The following is a 14,040-nucleotide window of genomic DNA, read 5'->3' as shown; positions in this document are numbered from 1 at the left end:
GATCCCCTTTACGCGAACCCCCCACAATGATGTCACTTCCAGGAATTGATGTCATGATGCAGATGCAGGGACGCACACACACTTCTCCACAGGTCCGAGTTTGGCCTCAAACAGGCCAGAACCAGCCCGTGGCGGCAAAGCATAGGAGTGCTCTCTGGGTGGCGCAGTGACGTCACTCCTGGGAATGATGTTATCATGCCACCCTCTAGAATGTGCCCGGGAGACCCAATGCTGCACCTTCCCCACCACCAGCTAGGTGAGGGGGGGGCGGGCAGAGGGCGAAAGCAGGGGATCCTCCGCTCCCACCAGGGGAATGGGATCCCCACACCCAACTTGCATGGCTCACCAAGGCCTGGCTGCTTGCTACTGTTCAACAACAGCAATTCCAGAAAACCCAGTGTGGTATTGTGTTTACAGAGTTTCAGAATAGAAGCGCGAGACTCAGGTTTGAATCCCCACTCTGCTGTGATTTTGGGGCAGTCATATGTTTTCAGCCTAACATCCCTAATAGGGGAACTTTTGTGATAGTACTCTGCTGCCAATTACTCACTTTTATTTCAAGACACCAAACACAGTGATTACAAAAGAAAAATGGGTTTATTGTTTATAGAATAAGCCCATGACACACATTGCCTTTTCAAGGCTGAAATGTGTAAGGACCAGTTACATTAGAGAGCTTTATATACCTTCAGCACTGACAGTTTACAGAATAATTGCTGTTTGTTTACAGAATAAAAGATCAAAAGGTTAGTATAAACACCCTGTCAGAATGATGCAAAATGATGCGTTTCCCTGAATGCATGATATCTGACAAGCTTGAGTGACAAGTGAATTATACAAACATTGGAAAAGCTGGAGCCATATATCTGATATACTCTTGGGAAGAAATTGTACTCAAGGTCAAATCTTATTTAATAACCAAAACAAGAAAATGTTTATACTTTGCTCAGCGACCCTTCTCACCTACCCGAGACCTAGAAGAGACCTGTAGGTTATTTCACCAGGAAGAATTGTAACACTAGAGCAAGGCTACTATAATATTTGTGTGATTTTAGCTTGGATGTATGCTCACAACAAGATTTTATAGTAGGGGGTCTAAAAATCCTTTAACAGATTTCCCCCGCCCTTTGAGCATCATTTAATTTCAAAAGCACAAAAGTCATTACTGTGATTCTGTGGAACCAACAGAGATACTTGGAAACATCTCTGTAATTCTCTGCACAGCATAGATGAACAACAGATGAAACACCAAAACCCCAGAACCCAAAAGAAATTATCCCAAGTCGGCTTTTCTCCATTGTCAAAACATGCAGTTGAAATCATGTCTTTGATCTAATTTTTCACTAACTCACACAAGCATTCAGATCCAACAATAGCATAGACACCCCCCTTTGCAGCAAGAATAGAATATAAAGCAAAATGGTTCTACATTACATTGTCTCACCTGAAATTGTTCAAAGGATATGGCTGCTAGTGCTATAGCTGAATCTTTAGTCACACATTTTAAACCCAGCATGGAGTCTTAATATAGCTGTTTCCCAACAATTTAGTTGTTTTTGCACAGGGAATAAAAAGCCACAGGCCAAAGTCAGTCCATATATTTTTGTCCATATTAAAACTGGCAGATCTGCATCCTCTGTCACTATAACTGTACATAGTTGAGTAGCTCATCCTGCATCCAAGGTAGTATATCTGAGACATCTACCTGAAAACAAAAGCGATGACTAAAACCCAAATCCTTTTAGGGAATTGCACAAATTTTCTACCAGAAAAGGTACACAGTCATGTAGGTTGTCTGAATGTACAGTGACAACTATATACCTGATGTACTTGGCTATGACCTGGCTGGTATAATCAGTGTCCAATGCAAACCAATTTTATAATACCATTAGTCCAATTTAAAGAAAATTGCTCAAATGACAAAACTTTCAGAGCTGAGGCTGCATTAATATGATGATCTTCAAATACGGCTTTAAAAGGTCTAAAATTTGCTCAGCATTTTGGTAGTGTCAGTACAAAGGACAAAGAGAACACAAGCCAGGGGCCATCCATATATCCTTTTCCAAATTAAGGCAGACGTCAATATTCTCTTGGCCGAACGAATGGTACCTTGTGGGGTAAGTTAAACCAACAGAGGTGGATGCACCCCTTCCCCCCTTTTGACACTACCACAAAGCTGAAGAGAGAGCCATCAGCCAGATTCTACACACACACAACAGAAAATCTAGGGCCATTAACCATAGCTCAGGTATTAACTTTCATCAGTGCGTAAAACCTTAAGATATCTCTCGTCAGTATTGCTGTCAATTCTGGGTCTTATATTCTTCTTTCAAATGTACCTTTACTGGATGAAATCCCTCGGTAAAACAACTCCAGAAAATACATAGTCATGTATGCTTTGGAGGCAGAGTCCAATGACTGGGTATTAATTTTTAAAGTGGTGGATATTAATTTTGTCCTATTGTGTAAAAGATTTTTCCCATGTAATTCCCCAATAAGCTTGAATAATGTGGTGAATTTTTAACAAAACCATATCCTTTACATTTCAGAGGCACACAGTGCTAAATTATTGGGCATTTTGAATAAGGTAGTATAACTTGAATCTGTGACTCATCAACCCCTTTCTTAAAGATGGTATACTCATCAAATAAGGCAGACAGATATGGAAACCCTTATGTATATAATAAGTATCAAAGAGGGCCTATTTTTATCCAAACTTTGTTTGGGCCTCTTCATAAAACTGTTAGGTGGAAGACATGTTTATTTTGGACAGCTCAAAAGGGCTGTTAAGTTAATTATGTTACTCATCTTTAGTACTGGAAAGCTAGAAACCAATAAAACCCTGGGTACTCTGGTGTAAGGGCATGCCATTCCATCAATCCACTCATACCTATAACTGTCAGAAGAGATGAAGAAAATTGACCGAACTCACCAATTGTACCATCCCTCTGGTCAATTACACCTCAAAGAAATATCAGGTGTGCACAATGCACCACCATCAAAATTGCCAAAACCAAACCCTAATTGTCAAAAGCAATAAATATAACAGCATACACAATTCCTTCTCTGTTTCTTCTGCCATCCAGGCTGTGAGATGTATGAAACTTTGCTGGAATTCCTCTTCATATATGCTGGCGTGGATTTTCTCAAGACCATTCATGGGTTGACTTAGTCCTTAATGGTTCTATTTCTGAAGCATTTATAAGTCCTTCATCAGGCAATGTTCTTGTAAGTTGGAAAAGAACTTAAAAGAGTCTAAGGCTTTCAATTCTCCCTCTCCAGGGCTAGACAAAGTTCACATTTCTGCGTCACTCTCAGGGTCAGGCCAGTTGGAGGTTTTCAGACACTCTTATTGGTGCTCACATCCAGGATATGGTCTCACAATCTTTTTCATGCATGGGTGGCTTGGCTTCCTTCTGCTATTCAGGGCAATATTCCTAGCCAGAAGAATTCAAGTACAGCCTTTCCCCATTTGGCATGATTCCAGTTCGCTTTTGGTGGACCAAATCTCCAGACTTTTTATGTTGAGGGCAGAAACACCTGATGGAAAACTCCGGGAGATTAGAACTCATTCATGAAGGTAGTTGAAAAGTGCACTCAGCTGGATCACACATTTAGAGGCATCAGTTGACAATTTTGAAAGTGTTATTCTATATAGAAGATTTCAAATGGTGGCAAAAATACCCCTTAAGTGCATCATGACCAGAGGGAAGACTTTGTTGATCCTAATTTTGTTAAATCACATGTATTTTGTTTTAGCAACCTTTCCTCTCCCTTCCCCCCCCCCCATCAATCCCACTTACACTGAATGGTATAAAGTAGAAATCCTCCATTTTATAGTGAAGCTCACATCCATTATTAACAAACAAGATTTTAAACTCATTTACAATTGCTGCAAAGGGCGCATAAACCCAAAGGTGTTGAAAAGTCCATAACTAGTTATAAAATGCCTTTTGTTGTCAAACTCAGGGGCATTCCATGATGTTAACTCTGCACTACAAACTGTCCCCCCCCCCCCACCTTCCCATGTGGAAGACTCATGGGCTGAACAGACAAAGGAATGAAGAAGGACCAGGGCAAAGTGCTCTTATCACCAGGGAGCAGAAAAAGAATAGCTCTGCCTGGCGCCAAACCTCCCTGGGTGGGGTGTGCTGGAAAGGCCTTCAAAAAGACACCCACTCAAAACCATTGCTCTTTTCCTCATCAGGGGCTTTTTATTACAGTTCAGCCAGGTGGAGGAAGAAATCAAAAACTTTTACACAAGTGTCCAAGAAGAAATTGATCATACACATAAACAAGATATGCTGATAATCACAGATGATTGGAACGCAAAAGTAGGAGACAAAGCAGAAAATTTGGACTAGGATCACGAAATAAGGCCGGAGAGCAACTCATAGAATTTTGTGAAGCCAGCAACCTGTTTATTGCTAACACATGCTTCTGGCAACCCAAACGACGATTGTATACATGGAAATCACTGGGTAACCAATACAGGAATCAAATAATTACATAAGTGGAAGCAGAAGATGGAGCAGCTCTATTCTCTCTGATGAAAGAAGACCAAGGGCTGATTGTGATACAGATCATGAGTTGCTAATATAAAAAATTAGAATAAAGCTGAAGAAAAACATTAAAAGAATTATAGTGCCAAAATACAATCTAAATAATATTCCTGAAGAATTTAAAAACCAGGTAAAAAACAGATTTGTAATACTAAATTTAACTGATTGTGAGCCAGAATTATGGGCTGAAACCAGAGATATTATCAAGGAAGAACGTGCAAAGACTATTCCTGTAGCCAAAAGAAAGGAGAAGCCAAAATGGATGACTGGGAAAACTCTTAAAATTGCTAAAGATAGACGAGAAGCAAAAGCAAAAGGTGACAAAAATAGAGTCAAAACTCTAAATGCAGCTTTTCAACAACTTGTATGCATAGACAAAGAAATCTATTATAATAAACAAGTGCAAAGAAGCAGAAGACGACAACAAAAAAGGAAGAATAAGAGATCTGTTCCAAAAGATCCAAGAAGTCAAAGGGAAATTCAAGCTACGGCTTGGGATGCTGAAAGTTCAACACGGAAATACAGTATCTGATCAGAACAAAATAAAGAAAAGATGGAAATAATACACCAAAGAACTATACAAAAGAGATGGAAGGATGACAGATACCTTCAACAAAGAATCTTTTGATGAAGAACCAGAAATCTTAGAAAGTGAAGTAAAAGCTGCACTCAAAGCAATTGGGAGAAACAAAGCACCTGGAATAGATGGAATACCAATAGAGCTATTTCAAGCTACAGAAACAGAGTCCATCAAAATCTTAACAAGAATCTGTCAACAAATAAGGAAAACAAAACAATGGCCCACAGATTGGAAATGCTCAGTCTAAATTCCAGTTCCAAAAAAAAGGGATGCCAAAGAGTGCAGCAACTATTAAACTATCGTGTTAATTTCCCATGCAAGCAAAGTGATGCTCAAACGTCTACAGCAAAGACTTACCATTTATGGAACAAAACACCATGTTCAAGTTGTATTCAGAAAAGGAAGAGGCACTAGAGATCACATTGCAAACCACGATGGCTAATGGAACATACCAGGGAATTTCAGAAGAAAATCAGCCTCGGTTTTATAGATTACATCAAAGCTTTTGACCATGTGGATCATGAAAAGCTATGGAGAATGTTAAAAGAAATGGGGGTGCTGCAACATCTGATTGTTTTGATGTACAACCTGTACTCTGGACAAGAGGCTACTGTCAGGACAGAATATTGGGAAACAGCATGGTTTCCAATCGGCAAAGGGTGTCAGACAAGGATGCATATTATCTCCCTACCTGTTCAACCTCTACGCAAAGTATATCATAAGGAAAGCTGGACTAGAAGAAGGTGGAGTGAAAATTGGTGGAAGGAAGATTAACAGTTTGAGATATGCAGATGACACAACGTTACCGGCAAAAAATAGTAAAGACTTGAAATGACTACTGATGAAGGTTAAAGGAGAAAGTGCCAAAGCAGGATTACAGCTGAACATCAAAAAGATAAAAACAATGACTACTGAGGAATTACACAATTTTAAAGTTGACAATGAGGAAATTGAAATTGTTCAAGATTTTCTATTCCTTAGCTCAGTCATCAACTGAAAGAGAGACTGCAATGAAGAAATCAGAAGAAGATTAACACTTGGAAGAGCAGCTGTGAGGGAGCTAGAGAATATCCTTAAAGACAAAGATCTCTCTCTGGGAACCAAGATCCTCATTACCAGGGTTTTTTTTCTGGGAAAAGAGGTGGTGGAACTCAGTGGGTTGCCAGCACAGGGGGCAACTCTTGGCGGGAGGTAGTGCCTCTGGTACCACATGCGTGCGCAAAGTGCACCAACCCTTCCAGGACTGCACAATGACATCACTTTGGGTCAGCTGGAATGGTTTTTTTAAAAAAGTTTAAATTGCCCTCTGCGAAAATGGTCACATGGCCGGTAGCCCCACCCCCTGATCTCGAGACAGAGGGGAGTTTAGATTGCCCGCCACACTGCTGGGGAGGGCAATCTAAACTCCTCTCTGTCTGGAGATCAGGGGGTGGGGCCATCAGCCATGTGACCATTTTCAAGAGGTGCCAGAACTCAGTTCCACCACCCATTACTATGTATGGATGTGAAAGTTGGACAAAACTTTCCTTTGAGTTCAGTGCTGAGAAAAGTTTCATCAAAAAGTGTGACAAAATGATTTTCTGCAGTTAATATACCACTGCAGCTCATGGTTTGGAGAAAAAGCAAATGTGAAGAACTTTGTAGGAGTTCTTCACATTTGGGGGATGGCCACGGTGTCAGGGGAAACTCTCCCAGAAAATCTACACAGATTCTTTGTCTCATTTGTTAACAAACAAATGGAAACTTAAGTACCTAAGATCAGTCCAAAACAATTGGTTTGGATTTAGAAATTATAGAGGAGGAAGAATGAGGTAGAAGCCAACAGGAAAGAAAGGGCTAAAATACAAAAATGATGGGAGTGTAGCAAAAGCACCACAAAGTCCATGGAGCTGTTCCTGGCCATACAGCAATGAACTGACTTGATAATGACACTATATGTTCAAGTGTGACAAAAATGATTTTCTGCCGTTAATATACCACTGCAGCTCATGGTTTGGAGAAAGAGCATGTGCTTTCAAAGCAGGAGACTAACAGAGGTGGTTTGCCACAGCCTGCCTCTGCATAGCAACCCTGATCTTCCTTGGAGGTCTCCAACCAAGGCTGACCCTGCTTAACTTCTGAGATCTGATGAGATCAAGCTTGCCTGACCTATCTAGGTCAGGGCAGATGGGTCAATGGTCTGACTCAGACTTTGCTCCGTCTTCCAAGAACTCCAGGGGCAACTTTCATAGTTCTGTTCCTGTCATATCCTCATAACCAGGTTAAGGAGAGATTATACAGCTAGGCAAGGTCAGTGATTTGCACAGCTGAGTGGAGATTTGAACCCAACTCTTAGTCTGCAGCTCTTAAGCTCTACTCCGTGGGGGCTTTCTGGTTCATGAGAATGCAAAAAGTGTCCCTTGGCGTTCTTTCATTTTTGTACCCCTGAACTAAGATCAATGATTGGACTTAAGAGCTCAAGGGGTTTTCATCCTTCCAGAGCTATGAAACTACCAATTGTGGACAGAGACTAGTTCCAGGATACCATTTACAAAGGGGAGATCACAACCACCCACCAGTTCTTTAAAAAACCATCCACTTTGGGCTGGACTCTCAGTTTACTGTGAGCATACATCCAAGCTAAAATCACACAAATATTATAGTAGCCTTGCTCTAGAGTTACAATTCTTCCTGGTGAAATAACCTGCAGGTCTCATCTAGGTCTCGGGTAGGTGAGAAGGGTCACTGAGCAAAGTATAAACATTTTCTTGTTTTGGTTATTAAATAAGATTTGACCTTGAGTACAATTTCTTCCCAAGAGTATATCAGATATATGGCTCCAGCTTTTCCAATGTTTGTATAATTCACTTGTCACTCAAGCTTGTCAGATATCATGCATTCAGGGAAACGCATCATTTTGCATCATTCTGACAGGGTGTTTATACTAACTTTTTGATCTTTTATTCTGTAAACAAACAGCAATTATTCTGTAAACTGTCAGTGCTGAAGGTATATAAAGCTCTCTAATGTAACTGGTCCTTACACATTTCAGCCTTGAAAAGGCAATGTGTGTCATGGGCTTATTCTATAAACAATAAACCCATTTTTCTTTTGTAATCACTGTGTTTGGTGTCTTGAAATAAAAGTGAGTAATTGGCAGCAGAGTACTATCACAAAAGATCCCCTATTAGAGACGTTAGGCTGAAAACATATGACTGCCCCAAAATCACAGCAGAATCTCCCGATTCTATTCTGAAACTCTGTAAACACAATACCACGCTGGGTTTTCTGGAATTGCTGTTGTTGAACAGTAGCAAGCAGCCAGGCCTGGGTGAGCCATGCAAGTTGGGTGTGGGGATCCCATTCCCCTGGTGGGAGCGGAGGATCCCCTGCTTTCGCCCTCTGCCCGCCCCCCCCTCACCTAGCTGGTGGTGGGGAAGGTGCAGCATTGGGTCTCCCGGGCACATTCTAGGGGGTGGCATGATAACATCATTCCCAGGAGTGACGTCACTGCGCCACCCAGAGAGCACTCCTATGCTTTGCCGCCACGGGCTGGTTCTGGCCTGTTTGAGGCCAAACTCGGACCTGTGGAGAAGTGTGTGTGCGTCCCTGCATCTGCATCATGACATCAATTCCTGGAAGTGACATCATTGTGGGGGGTTCGCGTAAAGGGGATCATGGGAAGGTCAGAAAGGTACCCTGCCTCATGCACCAGGTACCCTGCCTCCCGCTGGGATGATAGGGGGACCTGGTAACCCTAGTCAGATCCCTGCCACTCGCTCTGCCTCTTATTGAAAAAAACCAAGGCCTGCAGGCTGCTAAATACTGTTGTGGCTGCCAAGCAACAGCCATTGAAGTAAAGTCAGGAAAACAGCATGTGAGGAAAGATTTAGAAATCTCACCCAATTCATGTAATGGAGAAGCACAGATTAGTTTTTACTACTACACAAAACAAAGAGCTATGTGCATATCCTCTGCTATCACAATCTATCTGACCCTTATACAGCATCAGGCCAACTGGCTACTTAACATAATCTACTCAAAGAGGTCTTCTGGCCCAACTGCCTCTAACACTACCACATTTGTTTACTTAGTTTGTACCTCCACCTTTCTCCCCAATGGGGGTACAAGGTGGCTTACAGAAGTGTCTTCTCTATTTTACCCCCACAATAACCATGTGAAGTAGTTGAGAGTTTGTCACTGGACCAAAGTCACCCAGTAAGCTTCCATGGCAGAGTGGGGAATCGAAACTGGGTTGTCCGATCTGGACGGGACACTAACCACTATAACACACTAAGGGCTGTGACTAATCTCAGCTTGACAGATGAAAGCCATTTTATGGATGAAGAGACTTATTTGGATCAATCTTACCATAGATTGAGGGATAAAGGTGTTAAGAGCAAAATACTCAGGTGGGGATTGGAAACCAATGTATGAACTACAGTGTGGTTTCTGGCCAGGTTTGGCTCCCCTTTTAGGCCCTTCTCTCGCACCTGCACTAAATGTCTCCCACAAGGTCCCCCCAGCCTGCCACCGATGCTAGTTAAATATTTCCCTCCATGTACACACCAAGTCCATTAGTATATTACAATTCAGATGTTTAACTAGATTAAGGTTTGCTACTATAAGGTTAGGTTTGATGCAAAGGTACTAAAACTATCCCTAACTAATCCCATGGTCTCCACCCCCCTCCCCATCCCATGCTCTTAATTAAGTCAAGTAAAAATACAAAGTATATACAGTATCTCCCCTGTTGGAATCAACACATCAACGGCCACCTAACGAGAAAAAAAAGCTACGTTTAAATCATGACAACTCCATTTATACAACAACCAAATTAAACACAATGAAGAGTGGTGGCTTATCTTGCACATTTCTTTTACTGTCAAAAGTCACAAGCAACAAAGATGCATCTTTAACTTCCAAGTTAAAAAGCAGCATGTCCAAAACATTGATCAAAACAGTCTGCAGTAAAGAAAAAGTATAAAGTAAGACTCAAAACAGACTTGTTTGTAACCAGTTCATTCAAAAGGGAAATTAGGTCCGAGTTTGGAAGCAGCTATCTGTTAGATCTTCAAAATCCAGAAGGGGTTTCTAGGCTAAAACATCCAGTCCCAACTGGCTTGCGATTAAAGTCTGAGTCCTGCTCCCTGCAGTCCTGGGAATCCAACAGTTCCCCAACACACACACACAAAAAGAGGGGGAGAAGGAGAAACGGGGGAAATTCCCAGAAAGCGACACATCCACGGAGCTCTGTACTCAGTTCTCGCCCGTGTGCACGAATTCCTTAGTCGCTTTTGAGACGGTGCTCAGGTACTGCCAGCTCAAGGTGGCTAAGAGCATAACGCAGGACAAATAGATAGGGGAGTAATGGATCCGGGAGAGGAGGGCACTGCTGGGTACACTCATGGATCGGATGGAGGCGATGATCTGTTGAGTTCTGCTGGAAGAAGGGTCAGTGCTTGGGATCTTCTGGTAGATCTAATAAGAAAAGAATTTATGGTTGGTAAAAAGACCTTGATCAGTCCAGAGACCCATGGCCACCTCTGCAAATATGGCACTTTGATGCTAGGATATGGTATTTATTTAGGGTTACAGATGGAATAAGTAGCCACTGCTATTGATCCTCCAATTTGCATTGCTGCCTGTTAAGACATTCGAAAGGGCTGTCAGAATTGCATTAATAAAAAGGGAACAGCTGTTGGCAGTGCTAGCATCAGTGCCTGTTGATGGGACGGATAACTGGCCCCATCCTCTGCCAGGAACAATTAAAAGTTAGTGAAGAACATCTTCAATCAACCAGCATTCCCCAAGGAAAAAGCAGGTCAAGGGGCTTTGGAACTCATGGCCTCATCTCATGCCCTCAGAGCCAAGCTACAAATGATGAATTACACTAGGACTGCACATGAAGGGAGTCCCAATGTCAGCCAGGAAGCTGAGTTTTAAAAGAAATTGGAAGGCTTTGTCAATTTCCTCTCTCTACAGAGGAGGGGAGATCCCTCCTCAGAGTGTTTGTTAATTTCTTCTTTGCCTGGGGAAGGCTCTGTCAGTTTCACCTCCCCTTTCTAACTGGTGAAATTAACAAACCCCCTGAGGAGCACTCCCTCTGCAGAGAGGGGAAATTGACAAAGCCCTCTGATTTCTTTTAAAACTCAGCTTCCCAGCTAAAATTGTCACTCCCTTCACCTGTAGTCCTCACCATTTGTAGCTTGGCTCTCTGTCTTACAAACATGTGAATGCCTTTCTTTTTCCTGGAGAGTATGTTGCAGTTCTTGGAACATAGTGCACCCTGCTAGCTACTGTTTTTTCAGCCAGCAGGAGATTTCCCCCCGATTCTGCTGCTTGCAATGATTGTATTGCCTTGGAATTGTTTATTGCTGCATTTACTGATTTACTGAGCTGAATTGTTTTGATTTTAGTAAGGTATTTTATACTTTTCGGTGTTTTAATACCACTGTTAGCACCCCTGAGCACTTCTGGCAGTAGAACCTCCAGGACGAAATCCTAAATAAAGACTGCGCTCTTGCTGCCCAGCTTACCTCTTCCACATACTGGTACATGATGGCTTTGACAGCGTCTATGTTAGTGGCATCCATCATTAGGGTGACAGCTTGTCCCTTCCGGATCTTCACTGTGCCCCTGAAGACCTGCTTGTTGTTGTAGCAGGCAGCCAAAGTGGCGATGGCCATCACCTGCGGTGGAAGGAGGAAAGGCATCAACACAAGCGAGGGCAACAACAGAGGAGAGTCAAATCGGGGACATGAATATTCCATGCAATAAGAAGCCCAAAACTGTGAGCCGAGAGAGAACAGAATTCCACATCCGCATTCATTTATGAAAGTTTATTGTGTACCACATACTCCACTTTTAATAATAATAATAATAATAATAATATAACAACAATAGTAACATTCAATTTATATACTGCCCTTCAGGATGAATTAACACCCACTCAGAGTGCTTTACAAAGTATGTAATTATTATCCCCACAACCCTGTGAAGTGAGTGGGGCTTAGAGAACTCCTAGAAGCTGTGACTGACCCATGGCTTCATGTGGAGGAGTGAGGAATCAAACCTGGCTCTCAGATTAGAGACCCGCGCTCTTAACCGTTACACCAAACTTGCTCTCAGTTTGAAAATGATAATGGAAATGAAACAAAGTTGTCTGGGTGCACAAGCCCTAAACCTGATCCTAGCCAAAGAGCTACTGAGGTTTCATTAGCATATACACATTTATAAAAACTCTTTGCAACCTCAAGGATGGAAAAACAGGGCCCAGTTTCTATATTTGTGCAGTTCAACTCAGGGTAACATATTCAGCCCACACAGCCTAGCAAACTGGTACAGAGAAGACAAATGCAAGCAAAAAAACAATTAGCAATTGCTCCTTAGATTGAAGCCCATTCCTATGGTTTCAGAATGGGTAAGGGCCACAGTCTACTGAGGCCAACTTTGGGTGCTCTTCCTTGGTCATGCTTGAACAGGGCCAAAGGACAGAACCCATTAATTGTTTTAAATATATTAACCTGTATTTATTATTATCTCTCTTTCTTTGCCAAAAACTAGCTCCCAAAGAGGCTCTAGAGTATCAGAACAAGACAACATTTATGGCAATTCAATAGAAATGCTGCCCAAGAAGAAGATGCTCAGCTAGAGTTGGATTTCGGCACAGAGGCATTCCGGGCTGGCCCCCCTCACCACACACCAATCCCATTACATCAGTAACAGTTGGATGGTGGGAGGAGGTTCTTTCTCGGAACTAGATCCAGAGATGATGGAAGGTGCCTGGCCATTTTCTACCCTCCCTCCCATGTTTCAGTAGTAGGAATTGGAATAATGTTTTACACTGGATGCTCTTAAGCCCAGCAAAACAACAGCCCACCAGACCATCCAACCTACCTGCGGAATAGCACAGAAATTGAATACACTTCGGTTTTTTAGCCGGGATAAGTAGATCAAGACATCAGGAACGTGATGGAGCGTGTTGGTGATGAGCTCGTTCATGCACTGGACGGCCTTGTCGATGTTTAAAATTAGGAACTTAGAACTATAATAAATGCTTTCTATACCCATTGCTTCAATTCTGCTTGCCGCTAGATGGCCATATGACAGCAATGCTGATTCTGTGAACCTGGGCAGACTGTAAGGGGGAGGGCAGAAGGGGTTGCATCAGTGCTTGGTTCTCGTCGTGGCCCTTCTTACATGCCCAGGGTAATGCCGATCGACATCTTGGGTTCAGGTAGTGATTTTCCACAGGCCATTTTGGCTAGGGATCCGGGAGGTGTTTTGCCATCTTCTGGGCATGGAGCAGGGGGCACTGGGGCAGTTGGGGGAGGTAGTTGTGAATTTTCTGCATTGTGCAGGGGGTTGGACTAGATGTCCCTACAGATCCCTTCCAACTCCATGATTCTATGATTCTATAAATTAGAGCCACCCATGGAGAGGATCAAGGTACAATCTTATGCATGCTTATTTGGGAACAAGTTTCATCAATGGTTGTTGTGGGTTTTCCGGGCTGTATTGCCGTGGTCTTGGCATTGTAGTTCCTGACGTTTCGCCAGCAGCTGTGGCTGGCATCTTCAGAGGAGTAGCACCAAAAGATAGAGATCTCTCAGTGTCACAGTGTGGAAAAGATGTCACAGTGTAGCAAAAGCACCACAAAGTCCATGGAGCGGTTCCTGGCCATGTCAGGTTCTAATTGTGTTTAAGCCAAAGAGACTCCATTTTAACTTTGTCAGTATGTTAAGTGTGCTTCTTGCAGGTGGGGAGACTGCTGCTGGGAGCCTGGAGGAGGGAGAGAGACTGTTATCGTCTGCATGCCTTCATCTTCCTGCCCTTCCTTGAGAAGCTTTCCTTTTCTCACCCTCAGGCCGTTTGTTTTGAGAACTAAGGGGGAGGTTGGGGCCTGAGGGAAACTGC

General features: G+C 42.6%; 1 protein-coding gene across 1 annotated transcript; it reads right to left on the bottom strand.

Annotated features, from left to right (window-relative positions):
• Nucleotides 1-9,982: 9,982 nt before the first annotated feature.
• On the bottom strand, nt 9,983-13,194 carry LOC129325116 (squalene synthase-like). The gene is made up of 3 exons (XM_054972664.1): nt 13,021-13,194; nt 11,661-11,813; nt 9,983-10,602 (listed from the first exon to the last, which is right to left on the bottom strand). Exons 1-3 carry the CDS (start codon nt 13,192-13,194, stop codon nt 10,381-10,383), a joined length of 549 nt encoding a protein of 182 aa, XP_054828639.1. The 3' UTR covers nt 9,983-10,380.
• Between the last annotated feature and the right edge of the window lie 846 nt (nt 13,195-14,040).

The sequence above is a fragment of the Eublepharis macularius genome, chromosome 1 (genome assembly GCF_028583425.1).
Source record: "Eublepharis macularius isolate TG4126 chromosome 1, MPM_Emac_v1.0, whole genome shotgun sequence".
NCBI lineage: Eukaryota > Metazoa > Chordata > Lepidosauria > Squamata > Eublepharidae > Eublepharis > Eublepharis macularius.
This window is presented reverse-complemented; position numbering and strand designations above follow the sequence as displayed.